Genomic DNA, 24,306 nt, shown 5'->3' with positions numbered 1-24,306 from the left:
TACTTCAAAGAAAATCTGACCTACAAAAACAGATTTGCTGCAGTTATTTTAGGTAATCAAAGAAAAATGATGATGGGAGATGTGCTTTACTTCTTGATTATTTTTTTCTAGTCTCTCTTGATATACTTTTGGGCTGATGCTCTATTAATGTAAGCTTGTTAATAATCTTAATAGAATTATAATAGATTAAATTAATATTATTAATACAAGATTCTATGCATGATTATGTTTTTAAGGTTTCTAACATCCTTTTTTCATATAAAATAAACACAGTGAATCAGAGTTTCATGCAAGTTCCAGTATGAGCTTACATGGGAAGCCATTGGTATAGCTGATAAAGATGTGGATTTTATTTTTATTTTTGAACTAAAGATTAAACTAGAGCAAAACCACGTTTGGTGGCTGCGTTGTATTATTTCTATGGTTCAGAAATTCTGCTAATGGGTGTGTGGCTGAATAAGCAAAGAAGTGAACCCTGGAAAGGTAGGTGTTTGGTCTGAGAAAAACGTCAGGGTGCTGCAGCTGAGAGTCGCCCAAAAAACAAGTAAAAGCTGCCTGTGTCCTGCCTTCTCACAGGATGTTTGGGGGACCAGGCACAGGGCAGCTGAGAGCAATCCAGGTGCTCCTGGTGCTGAGCCCTCCCGGTGCAGTTTGCAGGGCTGGGGAGCAGTTCAGGGATGGCTCCTCTTCATTCCAGGAAATCCTGCTGCAGTTTGGCTCGATCTCTGGGATGCTGGGGTGTAGTTTTGATGTGCAGGGCTGGACATCCTCTCCTGAAGGCTTCCAGCCCAGGCGGAGTTTGGCTTTACCACCATTATTTTCTCCAAAATCCATCAGGACATGTTAATGAGTCCCAGGAGCTGGTAGGTGCTTCCTTGATACTATATTTCAGTGCAGCTACAAGTCTTTTTTGCTGAGGTTAAAATCAAACTTGTGAGCTAAAGCCAGTTTTTCTACATTTAAATCCTAGCAGACATTTCATGACTCTATTACAGCCATTGCTCATAGATATGGCAATGCCAAAGCCATTTTGGAGACAGCTTTGGGCAAACCGACTGCCAGTATCTCTTCATCTCCCTGCTCCTTGTCTGTGTGAGTGGTGTGGGTACCCCAAAATGAGAGCTGCTCCTTTCTTGCTCTAAGTCTATGACGACCAAACAGAAAAATACAATATAAGCAGCTGTGCTGGAGCGGAAGCCGCATGATGTGTTGATACAGCAGCAAGTGTGGCTGCCTGTGCTGCGAGGTGTCAGGCAGCCAGCAAAAGGCATAAGTGAACACCAGGGCAGGTATGGAAGTCTGGAAGAAATCTAACAGCAAGGTGCAAACTTAATAGCAAGAATAACTGTCCTGGAGAAGCCAGGTCCCCAGAGACACTAGGGATTTCCCTTCCCTCTGCATTTGCCTGTCATTCTGAAAGTCAGGTTTTGAGTTTTTGTCTAATGGACCATGGACAAAAGTTATTTTGCCATTTTTGAGTCACTGTTAGTCATATAAATAGAAAAGAGCACAGGATATTTCTATTTATATGACTGTTAGTCATATAAATAAGAAAGAGCACTGAACGCCCAGGCTGGTTTTTTGGCCAGCCGTGAAGGACCCCAGTTGCATCTCGAGGCTCTGCCGTGTGGACATCACAGGGCTGTTTTCAGGGCAAAATGAAATGGGATCTGCAACACAGCTCTGCATGGGAAATGAGAATAAAAGAACAGGAGAAAAGTTTTGCCTGCACTCTTATCCCACATATCCTTAATTTTGGGAGGGCAAAGACAGGCAGCAACTGAGTTGGGAAAAATAAAATTATGTGAAACGGCTGGGTGAGCCCAGCTTGCCAGGGGCCCAAGAGACCACTGCAGGGGCTCTGCCATGGAAAACTGATGGGCAAAAGGGAAGGTCCTTTAGTAGTTATTTATTGTGAAAGGGTATTAGATTTTCATTACACTGATTTTGAGAGTTAATAAAGCTAAACTGGTTAGTGCAGAGGGAGAAAATGCTAAAGGTTTAATTTTTCCTCAAAGTGTTTGTAAAATCCAAGGAAAGATAATTTGTGGCAGCAGGGCAAGGTGCTCTAAATTAACATTTCAGCAGTAGCTGAGGGCTGAGGAGAGGCAGAATGCTTAATGTATCTAAAAACCAAGCCTGATTTCCCAGGTCATTATGAGAGAAGCTGGAGATCTTCCTGTTCATTTTCATATATATTCAGGGAACTCTAGCTGGAGAAACAACGTTGCAGGCAGCAGAACATTTCCTGTCTGGGGAAGGGGCTGATTTATCAGTTTACTACTCTTCAAATCTTAATAATGGCTCTGAGAATACACTTTTGGTATTATATTTCCAGTGCAGTTTTGCTTAATGATTTAGGGGACATGGCAGCTTCAGCAACACTGTCTTGATTCACTGGCGATGCCAACAGCGGCAACAGAGGTTTCTGTAATGCTGGTGCAGTTTAATGCTTTACAGCTACTGGCAGTGTTAGGACGGACTCACATCCATCGACCTGCTGACTGCTCTCTTGCTAAAACAGGGCCTGGCATGCAGTTGGACTTCTTCATTGCAAGGTCTTTGTATCATGTTCCCAAAATGGGGACAGCTCCAGTGACGGTGTAGATCCAGCTGGGTTTGTCAGGTCTTGCCTGAGCTGCCTCCTGTGGGTCTCTGCCTCTGTTCTTGCTCCCAAGTTTTGGTGGAAATGCATCGGCTCGGTGCAGATGAGAGACCCCACAGGCTGTTCTGGCACAGAGCTAGGGCTGCACACTCCCGTGGCAGCTTGCCCCAGGGGGTAGCTCCCCTTCTGCCTGCTTCTGCTGGGCTGGAACTGGCTCTGGCACAAGAAAAGTATCTCCAAAAATAGATTGAGACACATAAAATCCAACATATCAATCTCCCCACTCCTTGTTTACTGCTAGGGTTTAAGCAAAGCAACACACCTTAGTTTCTCCATCCAATTGTTGCATACAAGGATGAATTGAGTACTGTTTTCATTCCTGGGCTCCCACACCTTTCCTATGTGTCACAGTCCTAGGGGCATTTATAAAGATAAAGTATTATCCCACCTTCAACACCTGTAATTTCTGCAAAAATCTCCTTTCCATTGACCAAAGAGACACAAACTGGAAAAAGCCCGAAGCTTTCAACATACCAGCTGAAGGCTGATACCAATGTGGCATGTCATGCTGGTTTTGTGGACTCCAGGTGAGAAACTCCTGTTGGTCTGACTGAGAAAACTGCAGGGCAGCCTGAGTTCTGGATCACAAACCAGTTTCTTTTGGTGCTTCAGCATTGAGCTCTCAGGCAAATCACAGGATGGTTTGGGCTGGAAGGGACCTTAAAGATCATCCAGTTCCAACCCCTGCCATGGGCAAGGACACCTTCCACTAGACCAGGTTGCTCAAAGCCTCATCCAACCTGGCCTTAAAATGAAGATGTTGAAGAAGCAACTCATCCTCTTCCTCAGAGAAGGGACACCATACAAACCCAGGGAGTGTTGTATTGTGCACTGTATTTATTCTGAATGAGGAACCAACAGGAGACAGGGCCAAGCAATATCACAGTTACCTATTTAGTCACCTACCAGTGACCCCTCACCCATCAAAGGGTACCAACACGAGGCTGAAATGAATGTAACATGCCAAGCATGGCTACTCAGCAAAAGCACCTGTAGGAAATGAGGGGTGCAAAATATTGAGGTAAATCTGTCCAGTTGATTCAGATGAGGTAACTTATTTCTCTTCCAGCCTCTGTGCAAGCAAACAAGAGGTATCGACAAGGCCCCTGGGACATGCAAGGGGGTTGGTGGCAGTTTCACCAAATCACTGAGGTATGAGTGGTTTTAGGCACTTTAAAATACCCTGTGATCCTATTGGGCATGAGCTAGGGGCAGCAGAAGGATCAGGTCCCAGAAAAGCTGGCCAAAGGCCACAAGTATCCCTACAGAGATGTGCTTTCAGAGAAGTGCCTGTATGAAGACAGCCCTTCTCAGGAGCCAGCCCTCGGAGACCTTGTCCTGCTTGGTCTGGGACAGCTGCTGTCCCCCAGGCAGCTGTGCCAGCAGCCAAAGATGACACAGTGATGGCTGGGAAAGATTTCAGGAAAATTTAAAATGCCAGAAAAAAGGGTAAAAACCATTAAATGTAATTGCTCAGCTCCTTAAAACCACTCATAAGACTGTCCTGGATTCATTAAAATCCTTTTCAAAGTGGGAGCTGTTGTTGTGTAGATGGGAAGGCGGTACAGGCTGTGTGGTAGGGAAAGGGCATTCAAGAGAGCTGGATTGCTGTGCCAAGGCCACTGGAGGGGTTTTGAACACGTAAGCCAACGAGACAACTCAAACTGTTTGACATCTGTTCTTAAGGGTTCAAAGGAAGTAATTTTGGAGTCAGTGAAGACCACTCTGTGGCTACAACCCTCTCGCACTCCTTTTCGGCCAACAGCTGAAAAACCTTGTCAGGCTGGGATTTACGCACCGCAGTATTAACTTCACAAGTACCTAGGGAATCTACAGTGCTCACAGTTCATGATGATTTGTCACCTAAAATTCTGGTGAGGTCACTCTACACCAGCCATTCAACATAAATTGTGGGATCCCTACAGATTTCTTGGTACAAATTCCTCTCTAGATGTCTCTTTTCTAGGTTCAATCTTGTAAACAAGTTCTCAGTAAGAAAGAACAGGCATGAATGTGTAATTCACATGCAGTCTTATTCAGTCAATTTTAAAAAGATCAAAGCTGAATATCCATGCAGTGGCCTGGTGGAGACTGTGTGGATGTCTTTTTCATGAGGAATTGACTCCCCTGCTTATTCATCCCTAAAACCAGAATCCTTCTGGCATTCCAGTAAAGAAATGTGTGTGTTAGACACAGAAATCCATCCTTATTTTGTGAAAAAAGTCAACTCCAGGTCACTTAAGAGTATTGAGAAATTTTGGTTGTTCCTCCCCTCTTGGTAAAAGTGTTTCTCCACCAATCTTCGGACCTTTTTTCTCCTAGAAACATGAACCATGGAGAAAAGTAGTTAAGCACGTGGTAAAACGCCTCCCAGACATTTCTTTGACAGAAGTTGTGGTAGGCCTAAATTATCTGATTAAATATTGAAAGACACCCTAGGAACCTCGACATTCTGAATTCTTACAACTTTGGTCAAAAGCAAATTCCCCACGGTTAACTAAAACAAAGCTTCAAGAACAGAAAGCAAGGAGAGAATGTCCACTAAAACAAATCCTGCAGGTACCTGCATGTACCTGACGAAATGCAGAGCTGCCTGGTTTTGCTGGGAACTTGTAAGGGCACTGAAGAAAACCATGGGACAAAAGTACCAAGAGAAGCAGCCAGAAGTGCTCAGAAACTGCTGGTTGACACTTACCTTTAGCATCCCATCTCGCTCCCACTTGAAGAGGCCACAGGCGCTGAAAGATGAAGGTGGCAGGTGAGGACCACTGTGGTGTGTGTTTGCTGCACAGTATGAGGGGGTCCAAAACTAGCCCCACACCTTTCTCACACTGGGCTAATGCTCAAGGGCTAATGTTCCCATTTTATGACATGATTATGCGACTCCTAACACGTTACTTGTGAATGGACAGTAGAAAAGCCTCAGTCACTATTTCATGAATCTCATTTCTTACCTGCAGGGCTTTTTCGGGAGCCTGTGAAGGGAAATAGCTCGGTTTCCACAAGGGCATTTGAAAAATCGCTTGATGGCATCATGCCAGTGGTAGTCGTGGTTATCCTGCACACATGTCTCCAGAGGCTTGAAATAGGTGTAATTACACTGTCAGGGAAGAGAAGAGAGCTGTGAGTGCTTCCGCAGCGCATGAGACCTGTTCTGTGGGCTGGCAACACCTGAACATTCAGAGGAAAGCATCTCTGTCCTCCCCCATCCTGAGGAGCCCACCAGCCTGAGATCATCACCCTTTGTCGTTGCTCCTTCTAATGCCATCCTCCCCTCTTTGCCACCTGTTCCCAGCACCTCGTGGGGCACACAGGGACCCTCTGTGCAGCCCCCAAACAGATAGGAAAGGCAGTGAGAGGGAGGGTCCAGCAAGGGCTGAAACTCTGGGAACTCTCTAGCTTCCCACTTCCTCTCAGCACATTTGGGATTGTAGCAAAGCTCCACACCTTTTCCTGATGGCAAAATCCCTGAAACCAGGTAGAGGAATCCCCCCCAGTGTTATGTTTTCAAGGCACTTGGCTTATGTTGTCACAGAATATGGGGAACGAAGGGTCCTGGTACAAAGCACTTCAGGGAAGAGACTGGTAAATATTTTCAGGACATCAATACCCAAGGAACCCACTGGCACAAACATCAAGTTGAGATGTTCAGCACAGCCCTAAAGGCTGCCTGGCCAGTGTCTGCACGTCTCAGTCTCTAAGTGCATGGGCTGCTCTCAGCAAGGCATAAGGAACAAAGCTTTCTCCATTTGATCCTTGCACTGGACTATGGCCAAGAGAGTGACAGATGGGACTCTGCAGGATGGTCCAGCATCATTTTGTACAATCCATGTTCCACTCCACTGCTGTTACCCTGGCTCCCCTTCACTCACCGTTTTACATGTCACAACTCGACATTTCACTTCTTTAATGCTCCTCATCTTCTCTTCTATTTCTTCCTTTTTCACCAGTGGCTGAAAGTATTGCTCCTGCAGTTCAGCCTCAGCCTGTGGGGGCACACAAAAAGGGTTGTGGGGAGACAAAGGTGGGAGAAGCCACTCCATAAATGGCCTTAGAGCAAATTACTACCAGGCCTGCTTGAAGCAGACCGCAGTCTGGGAGCCAGAAAAACACCAAATCTCTCTTGCTTCAAAAAATTCATACAGTGCACGTGCTGTGTGTCGTCAACACTGAAACAAGCCACCTCCAAGGTGTATGAGTGGGTGGGTTTCACAACAGCATGTACTACTGAAATAAGTACATACCTACAAGGACAGTGCAGGGAGAGGTCAGGTAGCCAGATGTAATGAATAGAATTGGTTCTTAGCCAAAATATTATTCCTCAGAAGACCTTTAAACAACTAGGACTTCATACCAAAGTGTCCAAAACAAGAGCCCTGTGCCACTGGAGGTGCTGTATCTCTGGCAACATGCTCAGCAAAGATGCCGATGGGAGAAACCCAACCCCTTTGCTCTTCAGGGCAACTGCTGGCATTTCACAGGCTCCACTACTTACATGAATCTCAGATGAAGGTGGCAGCCATCTTTATGTCGCCAAGATGCCTAATTTGTCCCTCATTTCTTGACAGGTGGATAATTTGGTTTTAAGACAGGAGGATTTCTTTGGTCATCCACTAACCAGGAAACTTCATCGATTCTTATAAACACAGCAAAAAACCTGATGGCAACTTGACCTTACCACAGCTATGGCAACAATGCTGACTTGCAGGCACTGCTTCCTGTGTGCTCAGAGACCCCTGACCCTACTCATCAGGACAATCTGGTGACATGTTTGGGTGCCTGATTCTTGCTGAAATCATTGTGAAGAGTCCAGACAGCTCCCTAGTTTTGAGCCCTCAGTCATGGCTGGATTGAGACCATACCTCTTTCAGGACATCTGTGTGCTTGGACTTGGCATTCAGGATTTTCTGGAACTCTTCTGACTCCAGATAGGCCAGCTGCTCACGCCGTTTCTTTTGGGCAGGCTCCAGTTCATCCATAGCTAGGGAGACAAAAAGGCGACCAAGTTCAGAACAAGGTTGCCATCTCTAAGCATGATCACTGCAGGAGATTCTGGAAGCCTGAGGTCTCTCAGGCAGATGTTCAGGTCAAACAGCAGCCTTTCATAGTTCAGGAGAACACGAAGCCAAGTTCAAATATGGCTTCAGAAAATAAAAACCCGAAGTTCTTTTTTTAAGTAACATTGCATCTTCTCTCAAAGCACTGTACTAGGAATTTTCACATTACTCCCAGGGGAGCAAGCAGTGTTGTCTCCCTGACTGATGGAGAAGCTTTAAAGGAATTAAGCAATTTATCCAAGAACACACAGTAAACCACTAGCAGGCAAACTCAAGTTCCCCCAGAAAATTCAGGTACTTTCCCAGGTGGGGTTATTTCTTGGTTTCCCTGGGTTAAGTCAGCCATGCATTGCAGATGCTCAAGTGCCAGAAGAAAGGGAACAGATGAGGATAGGGAGCTATCAGAGATTACATCTTGCACTCTCTCTACAGAGTTAGAGATTGTTTAGCCTTTGCACCAAACCCCTTAAGTTCTAAATAAACATAACTTGGCTTCTCTTTGTCATAGCACTGTTCAGCAGGACATAAGAATATTTTTTTTAATCTAGAAGCTAACATTACATACCATTCTCTGCTTCTGTACCGTGTGGCTGAGCAACATTTTTCTCAACTCTTTCAACAATTTCTAGGATGTCATCATCAGCTCTTTTCCTCTTGACACTGTTCGGGTCAGTTTTAGCAAGAATCTGGCCTTTTGCTCGTAGTCGGTGTATTGCAGCCAGCTAGAAAACAGGGAAGAGGAGTGAATGTGTTGGTGACCAGTCTGGCTCCCATATTCCTACTTCCAGAATTAGCAGAGGAAGTCTGTCAAACAGAGGAGACAAGATCCACTGGCATGAGCATGCACCTGGCCAAAGAGAGGCCCAACAAAATTCCCAGCTCTGCTGTACATTTAATTCACCCCATCACCCAAGCTCTTGTGACATCCCAAACCATAAAATCACTCCTCCAGGGGTGTTACCAGACTTGATATGTCTGCAGCTGTGCTTTAATTGCTTCACAAATCAGTAAGTTTTCCAGAGGAATCAAATCACTTGAGATTTCCACATAAATTGGTAATAATTGGGAATTAATAGAAAACGGCATACAACTATTCCTTTCCATACTCCCAGAATGCTTCCTTGCTGGAAGAAAAAAAGTTTCTTTGACAAACATGTGAATAGATTTGTGCCAAGGAAAGATGCAGTCTGTTCTGGCTAGAAACCAAAGTTATCCAAACTCATGGCACAACATAGCTAAACTACTTTAGTTTACTGTTGCTTTCCTGGCAAACAGAACCCACAATACACAGCACTAGCAATGCCAAAGAACAAATATGCAGTTTAGTACTCCAGAGATTTTCAGCAGAAATCCCCTCACCCTTCCCAGCACTTAAGGGTTTTCATGCTTGTAAAACAATCAATAGCAACAGGCCTTACTCTCCTTTCTTCTGTAAAAATCACTTCAGCACCTCCCATCCTGGTCCAGTACCTATCCACAGCCTGATGCTTTAAGATGTCCCAAAGCCCAAAAACACAAAAGCAGAAAGAGCAGCCACTGGTGGACAGAGAAGCTCTGTCCCACCTGCATGAAGAAGAGTACAGGGACAGCCACACACCTACTCCAAACTGCTCTCCAAAGATAATTTGCCCAAGGGGTAACAGACTAAGTCGGGTCATGAAGAACAGAGTCAGCTCTACTCAAGAGAGGCTGCCAAGTGTTCATAAAGAAGTGTTTCTTCAGCAAAAAGCTTAGTTAGCATCAGGCTCATAATTTAAATGAGATGCCCTACCTCCCCGTTGCTTTTCCCAGTCCCAACCCAAGAGGCTGCTCTGTTCCTTGTCCATTCCCAATTGGCATTTGCTGAAATTGCCAGTTGTGTCAGTGGCTTGAGTGAGGTTTACCTCCAGAGAAGATCAAGAGTGAGCTCATGAACAACACACACAAGACAGACCCTAACAACCCACTTCTGACCGATTCAGGTGGATTTTGAACCAGCAAGAGACACCAGCTCTGCAGAGGCCCCTCTTTAGCAGCTGTTCCACAGCTCTGGAGGTTGACTGTAGGCAGGATGGTAGCACGGATCTTGGTACTAACAGCTGTCAGGAACCACAGGTTTCTTGTGTAGTGTAATATAGGCCAGTCTGATTTCACAAATCAGAAACTTCACTAACATCAGAACTGAGCTGGCCTATACCTGATAGAAGACTCTTCTGCAACTCCAAACCAAAGTTCCCTTAACCTCCCCCTCTTAATACTTACAAGATTCAAAGAGCTGTTACCTTTTTGGCTTCTGCCAAGCTGTCTAGCTTGGGTGCTGGAGGTGGAGACCCGTCAAAGAAGAGTATATCTTCTCCTTCTGAGAAGCCTGCGCCTAGCCTGGGCCTTTGAGGAGCTGACATTTTTTCAGCTTTGGGAAACTCTGCCCCAGGTTTTGGGGAGTGGAGTGAGGACTGTCTGGAGGAGGATGGCAAAGCAGGGCTGCTGGCTTTACTTGTGTTCTGGAGAAACCTTGTAAGACAAGAATAATTCATTGAAATAGGGATCCAAGTCAAAGAGACAGAAAGGTTTAAGAAGTAGATAGGAGTGGAAGGGATGCAGACTGATTTTTCACTAATTGGCCTTTTATTGCTAGAAAATCATGCAGCAGTTCAGGCATTCAGGAGAGGAAAACAAGACAGGTAAGGAACCCACTGGGTCACTGAAATCAGGAGTGACTTGAAGTCACCAGGAGTGAATGACTAATTGCTTTCCAAAACAAAAAAAGAGAGAGAAGTATCAAATGAAGCTGGGAGGTGGGAGCTGAAAGCACAAAAATAGGCTTCTTTGCAGAACAGGTAATTAATCAGCGGGACTCCTTGTCACAGGAGTCACATAAACGCTTCGCTTTACACAGTTCATGGTGAAGAGTCTGGACAGGTTCACGGGAAAAAAACCCCATCCAACGTTCAGAGATGCTGTGACAGATACCACCTCTAGCTTGGAAAGTCCCTGAAATACCTAGTGTTGTAGGCTGGAAGAGCGTTTGGGGGAAATATCATAACGATTGTGCCTAGTCTTATTATTCTCCTTCAGGTTCTGTTTTGGCTCCTGTTGAGCCTTTTGAGGCTACTTGGCTACATCAATCTCAGTCTCACCCAGGGTGGTTCTTCTGAGGTTCTTTTTAGGTTTGTTAACAAGATTTGTACTAAACACTTGGCAGTTCTTCAGGTTCAGAAGACCCTTGCAAGCCAGCAGTGAACAGAACCAGGACTCCTGATCCCAGTTTCCTACTCTAATTAGCCTCTTCCTGTCATGATTCTCAGTTGCTGGGCACTGTGCTGCAGCACTTGGTTCTCCACTGAATACTGGGATATTTTTATTTAAATTAAGTTTTAATAAAAACAGTAAAACACCTCCCACAGTTATACTTAAGGCCACAATAACAGAACCCTTCCTATGAAGGTCAGTATGTATTACCGCCTCTGAATCTCTTCAGATCGCTTTTTTCGGGCCTCCAGCAATTTCTGTTTCTGTTGCTTGAGCAGTGCTGAAGCAGAGATGGACTGGAAATTACCTCCTTGCTTTTTTTCAGCATCTGGAAAAAAAAACAACAATCCAAAACAAAATAAAAAGCCACTAATGTTTCCTCAGAAGGAAGTTGAGTGTTTTCAGGAGTGGGTTTTCCTTCAGGCAAAAGGACAATACCTGCTTTGGTCCAGTGTTTGCAGAGGTTTCGTGCTCCAAAAGTTGGCTGTGCCATCAGTTCCTTGAATTCTTCAGAACATTGCATGGGTCTCTTTGCTGCACCTGGAGCGGAAGAGGCAGAAATACAACAGATTTGGAGCCAGAAGGGAAGCAGGCCTGGCTTTAGAGATGTCCAATAGTCTAGGTTGGAAGAAGCCCCTGTGGGTCACCTGAGTGAGCAACCCCCCAAAGCAAGGCCAACTTCTACATTATATTTCATTGCTCAAGGCCGTGTCCTTACAGAGCACATCACAAAGACATTTCTACTCCTTCAGGAATTTCATCAGTCAGTCAGCTCCCCCTCAGCCCTGGCTGTCTGTGGTGCTCCTATGGTTCCCCTTTTTAGAATGTTTGAAAGCCCTGAAGCCACTACATCTTATCCCTGGAGAATTAAGAGCAGCTAAAACCTAGACACAGGACACAGACTATGTTGTCTGAAATGGAGGCAACTGAGGTAACTGAGAGATGTGAATAAATCATCTAAGTGGCACCTAGAGCACATAATTTGAATAATCTGTCATCTGCTCTCCAACAAGCATAAAGAGGGCATGATAGTAAGTGCTTTACAGAAGTGAAATGGAGGCGGAGAAGATCAGTGACATCCCAAAGGCTAGGAAAGGAACATGCTTTGAAGATCACAAAAGAAAAGCACTAGAAATAGGCTGGGTACTCAGGAGGTCCCCTGCACTGCAGGCCTGACTCTGATTTATACTTAGTATTCCTTGGAAGATTTCAAGATTGACATAAGTCATTTATTTTAATCAAATAAAATAAATTCTCTGGTTCAAAGTTCTTACAACTTCCAATTCCCATTAATCTGGCAAAGATCTTCTGTCACTGTCCAAAGACAGAATAGGAGACTTAATTCAGGGGCACTGATGAAAAAAAGATGCATGGATCTACACAGTTGCTTAGTTACATTTGCCTTGCAGCTGCGATCTCAAGAGGGAAGAGGAGTTTTGATCAATTGAGAAAGCAGCCTGCAAACAGCTATGTCCGTAGCAAACCAATTGCCAGGTTCATTCAGTGAGTAGCAGGGTCCTGGGACACATCTACACATCAACCTGGAAATATCTGGAGGGTGAAGAGACTACATGGGTAATTAGGTACCAATTTTCTGCCTGGTTTCCTGGACAATTGCATCAACTCCTCTCACGACCAGATTGGAGAGAGTGGTTTGAATCTTCCTTTTCGGCACTGCAGCTGCTGCACTAGAAAGAGGAAACAAAACCAGAACATCAGAGTTTTCCCATGCTTAGAGCAAGGACAGGAGCTCAAACTCTAGCCCAGTGCTTCCACAAGACTCCAGCCGCTCTAAAGGGTGACCCTCTCTGTCCTTGGGAAGGATGTGGATCTAAATCCAAATTCTAGCATGTTTAGGATCTCCCATTTCTCCCTGGGTTGAAATATTTCCTATGCCTTGAGAGAAAACTAAATGTAGGTAATGGCTAAGTTTGCTCACAGTTAGTTCCAGGAACAGAGAGGAGGCTGGAATTGCTTCATCACTGTGGAGTCACACCAGTTATCAGAGGGTAGTAGTAAGGGAATGAAAGCCATGTACAAGCACAGGGCTTGATCCAGCTGTGACTCTGGTCTTTCCGCAGCTGTCTTCAGGGGGATTTGGATGAAGGACCTGTCCCCTCCATATTAGTTAGGAGATGCTTACTGACCTACTGATGTTGGTCACTTAATACGCAGCGTGTACTACCATCTCTTCATTAACACACAGTGGTACTGTATTACTTCAGTCAAGGAAGAGAAGAGGGGGAAATACAGGATATACCAAGTCTGGGATTAAATGCAATGAGCCATAACAAGATACGGGAAGGGAATGGCACTGAAAAATACTCATGTCAGAGACTCAAATGCTTGGGATCTCATGAAAAAGTTCATTTCATCTACTGAAACACAATGCTACCTGGCTTCACAATGCAGTATTAATTTAGAGGTAAAAAACACCTCTTACATCTTAGAGCTGACTTAAAATTTTCCTATCAAATAGCAGCTCTGTCATCCCCTGGGGCAAGGATTACACCAAACATGGGGCATTTATTCTTATTTGGTGAATGTAGTTAAGTCAAAGGGATCTCTAACTAAATAGAACCCCTTGGAGATAGCTTCAGGCTCACTTGTATATGGAGGGAAATTCTGTGCAAAAGCAAGGGAAATAAGGGGTTTATCTTACACTGAGGCTGCATATGCTGCTGAAGAGACACCTCCATAGTAAAACCCATCCTGACACAGTCTCTCCTTCAAACTAGGATTTTTTCGACCAACTTTTTTGGGAATGCGGCCACCAGAGAAGGTGGATTGCAGATCTGCCCGCTTCGAGCTGAGCTTCTTGTACTGGGATTGTATGTGATACTGACAATATTCACAGTCGTTCTGAAAAGAAATGGGAAAAGCCTGTTGCAGAACATTAGCGATTACAATTTACTTCATTCCTCTCACTCACATGCATCCTTCTTTGGCTAAACTGAAGTAACAACTCTACTGTCGTACTCCAGCATTTGACTAACTCAGCAAACATATGCCCACACTCCAACAATGAAAATTAAACTAAAATTGCCCATCCTAATCACTGGAAAAAAAAAACTTGTGTGTCAAGGAATTTTAAGGCTATTCTTTGGCTCAAGTTAACTGATGTCCCAGGTCCTCTTGCCCAGATTCTGTACTCTTGACTCTGAACTGCCTGCAATTTTCTTACTGGTATGAACACAAAGGAAAACTAACACAGCAGCAAGGTATTTCATGCACTCATTTCAAATTAATTCATCAGTTTTCAGTGTCAATCTGAGAGAGTTTAGAACTGAAGATAGTGAGCCTGCCAGTCAAAGACAGCAATGCCATAAACAACCTCACTCAGGGTGTTAACTTTTTAATCAAAAAATCCCCTATTCTCGTTGATATTCATCTGCCCCAGACTTGTATAACTACAGTTTCCCCACAACCAAACATTTTTTGTCACTAATTAAACAGACAGCCAATTCCTTCATGAGGTTCTTCTGACAGACAGCCTCCACCTACAGTTTTTTGCAGGTGGTACTGGAACACCTCACTGACATTGAGAGCCTTGTGCACAGCCACCTCCTGGAGTGGGTCTGTAATCACAGCCTTGTTTTGCTACGAGTACCTTCTGTATTTGTCTTCCTCCCACTCCACACACTTTAAGTTCTTCCCCAGTTCTTCATCCTTTCATTTTCTCTCCCCCTTCTAAGTGATACCCTACTAACTATAATCCTTCTGAATTAGACAGGATTCCTTTCAGGTATCATAACATCACCATAGCCATGAGGTGACATAGTCCACAAGTCCTTTTAAACTAGTAGAAGTCAGTACTGTCCTTAAAAAAATCCCAACACTTTTTCCTCTCATCTCCAGTGCCCCACGTTCAGGTATAAATATTTTGGCAGCTTGTGGGGCACACTGGACCAGGGAACTTATTGGGTTAAAACTATCTCTTTGAAAGACACAACCATTCCCAAGAAAAACCTATTATTTTACCCTGGATGTGTTCTCTAGTGCAGTGCAGGGAAGCTTGCAGTGGCACAAAGGAGTGAAAGTGTGTGGAGAAGGTGGCAGTCATGGGTCAAGACCATCTCTTTTAACCACAGCACCAGCTTTGTATTTAGGGAACTACTATGCTGCTACTACAGTGCCATCACAGCAGCAGCTCCTCTGGGTTTGATTTCCCAGTTTCTCCACCCACTTTAGCTAGTTTTAAGTCAAGATCCAGAAACAAGTCAAAGAGTCAGAGCATCAGTACAAAATCAGCAGCCAGATTTTTACCAACAGCTTAAGAATGTCCTAACTACTGAGATACAGACCAGGTTCACAATTTGTGCACAAGGATCACCATTCTTCTTCCTGGCTTTGCAGGTGCCCATGTCCAGAGCTTCACCCATGAGGAGGATCTTCTGGGGATGGTCAACAGACAAACACACCTAGAAAGAAATCAGAACATGCCCTGAGGAGGACTGGATGGGCTCCTCTCTAGATGTCACTGGTTTGGCTCTAGTCCAGTTTGATAACTCTGGTATTAACAGTGCAGTTTTAAAATGCAGGCCTAGTTTAAGAAAGCCACGTTATGTTCAGATTGAGAAAAGGCTCAGCTAAAAAGAAAAAAAGGTGTATTTCTTTCTCACAAAGAGATGAAAGACATTGGATTTCTATGCTTAGAGCCTCAGGAAACCAAGGACCAGCAAAGGCAGATCTAGTTGTGTTATAAATGATGGTCCTGTAAAACCACTTGGCTCTGACACCATCATGGCAACCACATTTGGCAGTGGATGGGAAGGGGAGATGTAGAAGAGCTCTTTGTCCCCCTCCATGTGTCTAGGTGCAATCAAAACTGACTCCTGTACAAGAAGATTGTCTACTTCACACAACCAAAGATACTAGCAATTGTGTCTGTAGGTAAGAAACACTCTGAGAAGCCAGTTTCAATGTAGTTCTAAATGTGTACATTTTAGCTAAGAACAGCCATTCTTAACAGTTAAATACAGTCCTTACATTAAATCTGGTATGCCTTTCTACTCACCAACAGGACTTCCTACTGCTTATTCATGTTAATTTTAAGCAATTATACAGCGTAATAGACAATTAATGAGATTCTTAATTTTTCCATTTGGAGAATTTAATATGCAAAACACTACATCACCAGCTACTAGATTGAAATTTCTCTTGACAGAAGTCAGCAAAAATGGTTTCCATTCCAGTGCAATTAAAAAGATATTAAAAATATTAATTTCTTAGCAAAATGATCACCTTAAGTGTTTTGATACATACAGAAAAATAATTCATCATGTTCTGCATTTAAAAGTAATTGATTAAACAAGCGAACTACTATGTATCAACTTACTATACATAATACATCATTTGTTTAATAAATCCAATATTGCTTTTTCTCAGTCATGATTTTGAAACCAGGAAACATTTGGCAATCATATCTCATGCTTAAATTCGAAGAGAGAAATGAGCTTCCCCACCTCTTTCAGCTTTGAGAGACCTCTAGGCTGAAATAAGCATTGCACTGAAGTAGCCAAATAAACTGAAATGAAAATGAATTCCCTACATCTCTGGAAGAGCCGACTGCTATTGAGAGCAGATTAAACACTTGAATAAACTCTGGTTTTAGATGCTTAATAGGACTTCTTGAAGTTCAGTCTTCCAAAAGGACAGGAGCAAGCATACACCATGCAAATATCGGAATGCAATTCAAAATGTCTAGGCAGACTGCTGTAATTTTAGCCTTAATACGTGTTACAAAGCTAAATCTCAAGCGGATATGAAAAAGTTCAGCTATGGGTTTTTATCAACAGCTAATGGGCAAGTCAAAAATCCTCTCACCTCATCTGAGCCTTCCTTAGGTTTCATAGGATTAGCATTGAGCAGCCCGATGACTGTGCCTTGGTCTGTCTTCCAGTGCTCTTTGTGGACATCACCGAACAAGAAGAGTGAGACACACTGATTGAGATCCCGTAGGTCGTTCAGCCGCCAGATGCTGAAGGTTCTGCCCTGAAAAAGACATTTGCTTTTCTTTCAGCTCTCAGTACAGGGACACTGACTTGCACCCCCTCTTACTGTTGCTTTTGAAGAGTTATTCTGATTTCCCCCACCCTGGGTTTTCCCAATTCAGAAAAGCGCAATTTCTAACCTCAGCAGAGGTTAGACGCAGAATCTCCAGCCACACCACACAGCCAGTTCTGGGATTTTTAAAGGCTAAAATAGCACAATCATACTGCTACCACCAATCTTTCTGATATTAAAGCTGGACAGCACTTTCACTTGTTGAACAGAGGTTTTTTTACTCCACTGAACAAATAAAACCAAGGCATATCCAGATCTCTGTTTCATCAGTGACTTTCTACAGGACATGTACACCATCTAGGACAGAATGACCTCTAGGGAAATGATGGAGAGCAGAATGTGTTGGCACATTTAGAACACAAAGGCTGTCTAGAAATACTGAGTCACAGTCCTTTTTTTTTTTTTTTTCTCCACACTGGCATTTAACATATAACAGTGGATCAACAGATTTAAGACAGATTTATGCTATGGTTATATTAGCCAATGCTACTGTCTGGGACAGTCGCACCAGATAAACTAAGGACTTACCCTGAGGACAAAAAGCAGAATTACTGCATGAAACCAGATGAGCCAAGATCTTTAATACAGTAGCTTTTCATTAACTACATGGAGTTGGCCGATTAAGTTGAAGACCTAATTAGTTTCTCAGGAAAGAAGACCAGCATTTCACTTGAACTAGGCAAGAGACAGAACAGAGTTACTTACATTATTTGTGCTCTGAGGAGTGACCTTCTTCAGTATGACTCCAAATGTTACCCAGTCTATTTCCTCCAGATTTTCTGCAGCAAGTTTGCTCTTCAGCTGGGACAGTCGGATGAGCTTCCGGTTAGCCATCTTCCTGTCCATTTCAGCTGAAGACACCCGGGGTTTTCTAGTTCAAGCAAAAACATGCAAAAGAGAACACATCCATTGGCATAAACGGACAGAGAATCAAATCCATCCAGCATTTTCCTGGGGAGACTACCTCTTGCTACAAAACTTCTCTGGGCCTTATTTCACCCTGAGGTCACTTGAAACAAAACCACTCGATTCAGGACACCGTACAAATATCAGAAAGCTACTGATCACGCTGGTTTTTGTCCAAATAGCTGCAGTGCAACTTAGCCCCGAACCTGCATTAACTCTGCACATTTCAGGAATGACTGGGTAGGACTGTGTGAGCATGGTTTGGAAATCCAGTGTGGTTTCTGGTGAGGAAAGACACCGTGAGTATTCAGAGACCTCTTGTGGCCACATGGAGTATGGGGATCACGGGAGGCTCCCGAGGCTCCTCAGTGCCGAGCAAAATCTGCCCAACTGGAGCACAGTTGGGCTTTGCACATGCCCACTGCTTCCCTTTTCTACCACTGAGGACACCCCAGGGAAGGCAGTGCTAATAAAATGATAGCTTTTTTTGTTAGAAAAGAGGAAAGGTAAAAATAGAACTAGAAATGGGGTACTCAGCCAAAAGTCAATGTTACCTATTTACTGATCAATCAACCAATGCTGTGGCTTTGTGTTATATCCCTTAATGACAACTGATTAATCTGACATGGTTAAATGATGTATATACATCAAATCACAAGTCCAGTTCTCCATGCACCACTTTTGCCACTAGCACCACAGGACATTGGACCAACTGCTTTTTCTCTCCCGTGACTGGAGGGTGATGTCCCCAGACAGAGCTCAGCACTGGGCTGCTGACCTTAATCTCAGTCCCGAGAAGGTTTCCACAGACACTGGCTGAGTCGTTGCACTGGAGCATGCAGGCATGTGAAGAGTCTTCTCTCTGATCACCTTACTGGGTGTGTTCCCTGTGGCAGACTTGAGAGGCTGGAATGCCAGACTGAGGACTTGCCGTGGAGGAGGAGTCTTGTTCTCTTTAGCAGGAAAAAAAAGCAAGGCAAAAAGTCTTGATGATGAAAGAAAACTTCTAAATAAAAATAACACTAACTTACACTGACCAGAGACAGAAGTTTAATATAACACACTTAAGAAAAAGGTGTAAAACTGTCTTATTTGTACTGAACTGGTCTCCCAGTCATCTGGGAACTGACAACTCCAGATCAGTCACATGTAACTCAAGCAATGAGTTCTGCCTGGTGAGGAGCTTCCCAGAACAGCTCTCATTTTCCAGGCAAGCTAAAGGATAGGATACACAGATGTAAACTAGACTGCTGGCAGTGTCCAAGTTAACCATAGCAGTACAGAGCACAGCACCCATTGTGAAGAATACAATAATTAACTCTGTAGTAAGCTCTGTCCTGCTGTGACCAGACCACTACTAGTGCACTGACTAGTGTAAAACTATCCTGGATCTGTCCACACTGCTGCTGTGAACCAGATAGGCTTTCAACAAAAGCCCAGTGTGTTTCAGTAAAAGGCAGACTGAGAATGGTACCTGCTGAGGCTGCCTTTGATTTCTGGATTCCTCGCTTGGCTGGTGGTAAAGGATTGCCCAGCTGGGCTGAGAAACATGGAGACTCTTGCAGCTTCTGAACTTTCCTTTCCTTTAAGGGTGGACAGGGAGATTTATCTGGCCAAGGAAACAAAAAAATATGAGATCTCAGGATCTGGACTCAAACACTAAGAATTGCTCCAAACTAAGTAATTCTCTGAATAACAAGACCAAGTCAGGGTCCTACATGAAAACCCTTTAGCTAAGTTGCCAGCATCTGAAATGCAACAGCTGAAAAAGCCCCAATGACTCTTCCCCATGATGACCTAAAATTCTGGATGTCACTGAAACCACAAAGCTGTGGAAAGTAGGAACATCCCTTTGCTTTCCAATTTTCCCATGTAGTTTCATTACTACACCCAACGTGCTACAGCAACAAACACAGCTGTATTTTGAGTGTACCAACATCTACCAGTAAGAAGGGACACTTCCAGAAGACCCTGGAGCACTTCAGTCATGCAAGCTGCCCCATCTAGAATCAGTCTATGACACAGATACCAAAACTGCAGCTCACTGATTTAGTCTGTAGTTGCAGGAAACAACCTGTGTGGCAATACACCAGACCACCATTCCTCCTTGCTACTCAGTGCCCACTTTAGGATTATCTAGAGTCTGGCCTATAAATTGCATGTTGGTAGGCCAACAAATCATAAACCCATTTAATTAGTCTCATTACCAGGGGTTTCCTTCTCAGGGCCTGAACTGGATTGCTGCCCAATAGCAGTCTTCTGCAACTGCTCCTGTAACATCTTCATCTGCTCTTGCAATTTTCTCAGCTCAGCTAGGAAAGAAAGGAGAAGAAAAAGGATCATAATGAAGACAGCGGGAAGCCGTTGCAAATAGGGATTTATGAGATCCTGGGAAGCCTGGCAGTTTTACTACATCATAGGAACTTAGAAAACAAAGACTAGAGCCACAGTACAGATTTAATTGATTCTACATAGCTCACAGTGAAGGGATGCTTTTCCGTACAACCTGGAGATGATTTCTCTCATATAAATATTTAACTTGACCATGGTATGTTCCTTGCCATGTTGCATTTATCTTTCCTGTTGAACATAAGACAACTTAAACAGCTGATGATTGCACTCCTTACTATAAAGAAATGCTTCCAATATAATCAAATATGTGGCCTGGACAGGGGAAGGCTCAGTGGCCAGCTCTGCTCCCACACTGACTGGCATGGCAGAACCTCCTGCCGATAAGTCCTAGGGGACAGGGAGAGCTGTGCTGCTGAAAGATGCCAGGGTAACAGCGCTGAAGACTAAATCAACATTGCTCCTCAGACAAGGTGCAGGCACATAGGCAACCTTCTCTATCCTGCTCAGCAGACCTAGTTTAGTTTCCCTGGCTTACTTCAGTCTTCTGTCTTTCTTTTGGGAAAATAGGTTTGATGAATTTTGCCACTGAGCACTGAAAACTGGACTCAGAAACCTTCACAAGGACTTTCTGTATTTCCCTATCTGGGCACCATCTTAAACTGAGAAGCAGCAGGACCTACCTTCTGCACATTAGCTCTCTAGAGACAAGATATATGTGATAAAACTGATAAAATATGCTGTTACAGAAACCTTGCAGTTCTTGGTTGGTCTTCTCTTTTGCCTGACTGGGAGCTGAAGTGGGGACAGTTTTTTCTGCCTCCTCTTCTTCCAGCAGGTCATCCACATCTCCAAACAGCGCAGCCAGGTTCTCCTTCTGTTCATCAATCACATCGTCCTCGGCATCGACCTCCTCAGTGTAGGACGCATCATCTTCTGCATCAAAGAGCTCATCGTATTCATCTGGTTCTCCCCCCTCATTCTCTGGGGCATCTTCTTCCTCAGGAGAATTCCCCTCCTCAGTTGCCTCGCTTTCTTCCAGGAGGGAGGCCAACAGATCCAAGTCATCATCAGCTAAGGCAAAAATTAAACTCAGCGTTATTTCTTTCCAGTTAGAGGAAAGTTGCCATGGAATAAAATATCCATGATACCCTAATCACAAGCTAATGACAACCAAAAGTAAATGAGAACAGCAAGTGGCATTCTTCAAAAACTACTTCAACTTTGGCTAAAGAAAGATAAAGCAGCTTCCTGCCATCTGGTTGGATGGAAACGTGGTTGCAGACACTAAGTTTATGATCCAGGCTGGCTGGTCAGCAGAAAATTTGCAAAATACTTAGTGCTGGCTTTTCCTCCTATGCAGCTGCTTATACGATAGCTGCTGTTACAAAGAAAAGCCTTGGGACTTGTAAAGGTGTAGCCAGGAGCTCTACAGAGACACCCACGTAGCTTTTCACAACAGAAGCTGAAGAGGAAGATGCAAGGCAGGCAAGAAAGCATATCCTCAGATATGTTTTGCTGAAAGAAGAGAACAGAAAGCAAAGAAACATGGATCAAAGGGACAAATAATGGAAAAAAGAAAATCAAGTAGAGAGAGAAAGGAATGGGACAGACAGAGCAGAACTAAAATTCAGAACAATACAAATTTACTCAGCCTTTGCTGCTGAAGAAAACAAAACCCGGGAAGGGAGAGAGGAGCCTCACAAAAAGGTGACAACAATGAAGGCAAGGGGCAACCTCAAAGGCCTCCGTAAGTGAAGTCAGTGCAACATAATTTCCTTTGCTAAAACATTTATGAAGCTTTCTGGACACTTGAACTTATTAACTAACACATTGTTCAGAAGACAACTTTCCTGCTGAAAGTAAAAGAGTACTTTCCTCCTTACCGTCCATGATTTCACCAGGATTTCTTCAAGAGCTCCTCAAGGAAAAAAATTCTCTGTTACAGGAAGAACAGTGATACTGTTAAAGTAGATACAGCTCAACTAGAAATACATACTGTGTTCAGGGTCCTTATTTGATGATTTGCAAACCAACAGCTTGTTTTTGTTTCCAGCTGCAGATGAGGACTCCACTAAATTAAAAACTCTCACATACATTCATTTTCTACATCTAAAGTCTGACCTATGCTGAACTCACTGCAGTGTAAGGGCATTACATACATAACAGACACAGATTTTAAGAAATGCCTACCATGTTCTCCTAGTAATAACCATTCCCATCTCATCAGTCCTGTTATAATCATAATTAGCACTTAACTAAAGCAAATGTTCCAAAATGGATTCAGTCTTGATTTGAAAATGGAAGAAGGTAGCAGGGTTTCGCTCACTCCTCGCAACATAGTTCTTATTCTTAAAAGCATACGTTCTACATTTCTCACAGCTTCCTCATTTCATGGACACATGTCCATGAAATATAATCAGCAGAGGCAGACATAAATGGCCAAGGAAAGACTGGATAACAAGAAATCCACTGGGGATGGATTACTCACAAACTCAAACTAACTCTGTACTTACAGGTCTCCCTGCTGCCGAGACTTTTGTTTTGCCCATAAACTCCACTTTTAATAGTTCTCTCTTTGATCTTGCTCCACAATATTAATTTTCAGTAAGGACCAAAACTCAAGGCGGCCGCGGCGGGTCACCCCAGGATCTCCCCCTGCCTCTCCTGACGGCCAGTCCCGGACTCCCAAGGACCCGCAGAGCTCGCCTGTGCCGTGCCCACCGCCTCCCCCCTCCCCACAGCAGCCGCAGGTTCCCCATCCCGGCTCCCCATGGATCCCCGGGATCCAACGCCCCCTCACAGGGGATCCTGCTTCCCCTCACGGCTCCCCGCCCCGCTCGGCCGCCTCCCCCACCCAGAGGAACCCCAAACTCCCCCAGGGCTTCCCCGTGGATCTCCGGCCCCTCACTCCAGCCTCTACCCGCCGAGGATCGCTTTCTGGGGTACCGGCCCCCCGCACTCCCCGGCCCTTCCCTCCCACGGCCCCACTCACGACCAGCCGCGCGCTCCTCGGCACCCGCCAAAATTCCAACCTGGCCCCGCCCCCTCCCGCGCATGCGCGGGCCGCAGCTCCGGGGTGCGCGCGGCGGCGGCGCGCGCCTGCGCCATCGTTAGTGCTGGCAGCAGAGGCGCCGCCCGGCGCCATCTTGGTTGTGGGTGGGAGGCGGGGAGGGGGTTTGGGCCAAGGGAAGAGCGGCTGGTCACGGGTGTGAGGATGACGATGTGATCCGCCTCACACTGCCTCTGGGGCAGCTCGGTGATGTGAAACCTGTGTCTCTGGGTCAGCTGTTGGTGAGCCCGCTTTGGGTGTAAATAACTGCCTGTGTCCGGTCGGAGTGACCTCCAGGGGCGGTTACAGCAGGCACCGTAGTCATCTGAATTACCTAAATTATCTCAGCACTTGTGTTAACCCAGCAAATTAAAACTCGGGTATTGTTGCCCTGTTCAGTTGACAGGATTTGTAGTCTGGTTCAGTATTTCTTTGGTATGAGCAACCATGATTCTGTGAAAAATAATATTAATGAGTATGTATGAGCTCATTGCTCTAGTCCCTTCCTCCTTGTATCAATTATATGCAGAAATCACCCCAAAATTGCCTCACAACCAGAAGGATTTGAGCTTGGATCTCAAGGCTCTTGCACTAAGTCCATTCTGCACAAGGTAGTATGTTCTACCCAAAGAAAGAGAGGATGCCTCTGGTATTTAAGGCCGGCGGTACCAGTAGCGAGGTAGGAAAGACAAATTAAGGATAGAAATTCTGTGCTAGCTGAAGGAATCAAGAAGAAGCTCCAGCAGATGGCAGGAAAAAATTCAAAGAGAGAAATGCTCCGCTGAGCGGTTGAAATGCTCTGCTGAATAGTTGTCAACCAAGCTGTCCGGCGCATGGCAGGTTAGACTCTTTCATTTTCAGGTTTTCTCTGAAAAACCACATGCCTAGCCCAGACATGCTGGGCTAACTCATTCTGTGTGCATCGACCTGCGTGATGCTCATGCAAATGCGTTTCAGGGGAGCCGGAGCAATGAATAATGACA

The 24,306-nt window shown here is 44.5% G+C and overlaps 1 protein-coding gene across 1 annotated transcript; it reads right to left on the bottom strand.

Moving 5' to 3' along the window:
- Positions 1–4,680: 4,680 nt before the first annotated feature.
- MCM10 (minichromosome maintenance 10 replication initiation factor) lies at positions 4,681–22,839 on the bottom strand. Its single transcript, XM_074869316.1, has 20 exons — positions 22,788–22,839; positions 22,158–22,210; positions 21,025–21,345; positions 20,130–20,234; positions 19,397–19,531; positions 18,701–18,875; positions 17,722–17,887; positions 16,777–16,944; positions 15,255–15,371; positions 13,613–13,812; positions 12,538–12,638; positions 11,389–11,490; positions 11,161–11,278; positions 9,984–10,212; positions 8,288–8,444; positions 7,528–7,646; positions 6,538–6,651; positions 5,620–5,765; positions 5,361–5,403; positions 4,681–4,983 (listed from the first exon to the last, which is right to left on the bottom strand). Exons 2-20 carry the CDS (start codon positions 22,162–22,164, stop codon positions 4,900–4,902), a joined length of 2,607 nt encoding a protein of 868 aa, XP_074725417.1. The 5' UTR covers positions 22,165–22,210; positions 22,788–22,839; the 3' UTR covers positions 4,681–4,899.
- Between the last annotated feature and the right edge of the window lie 1,467 nt (positions 22,840–24,306).

This window comes from Strix uralensis, chromosome 5 (genome assembly GCF_047716275.1).
Source record: "Strix uralensis isolate ZFMK-TIS-50842 chromosome 5, bStrUra1, whole genome shotgun sequence".
Classification (NCBI taxonomy): Eukaryota; Metazoa; Chordata; class Aves; order Strigiformes; family Strigidae; genus Strix; species Strix uralensis.
This window is presented reverse-complemented; position numbering and strand designations above follow the sequence as displayed.

What these genes read in the sequence shown, in the direction of transcription:
- MCM10 (XM_074869316.1), bottom strand. An exon ending in GACCAACCAAGAACTGCAAG is followed by an intron (nt 20,235 to 21,024) that starts GTTTCTGTAACA and finishes TTTCTTTCCTAG; the next exon opens with CTGAGCTGAGAAAATTGCAA. An exon ending in GAGTTGTGACATGTAAAACG is followed by an intron (nt 5,766 to 6,537) that starts GTGAGTGAAGGG and finishes CTTCCCTGACAG; the next exon opens with TGTAATTACACCTATTTCAA.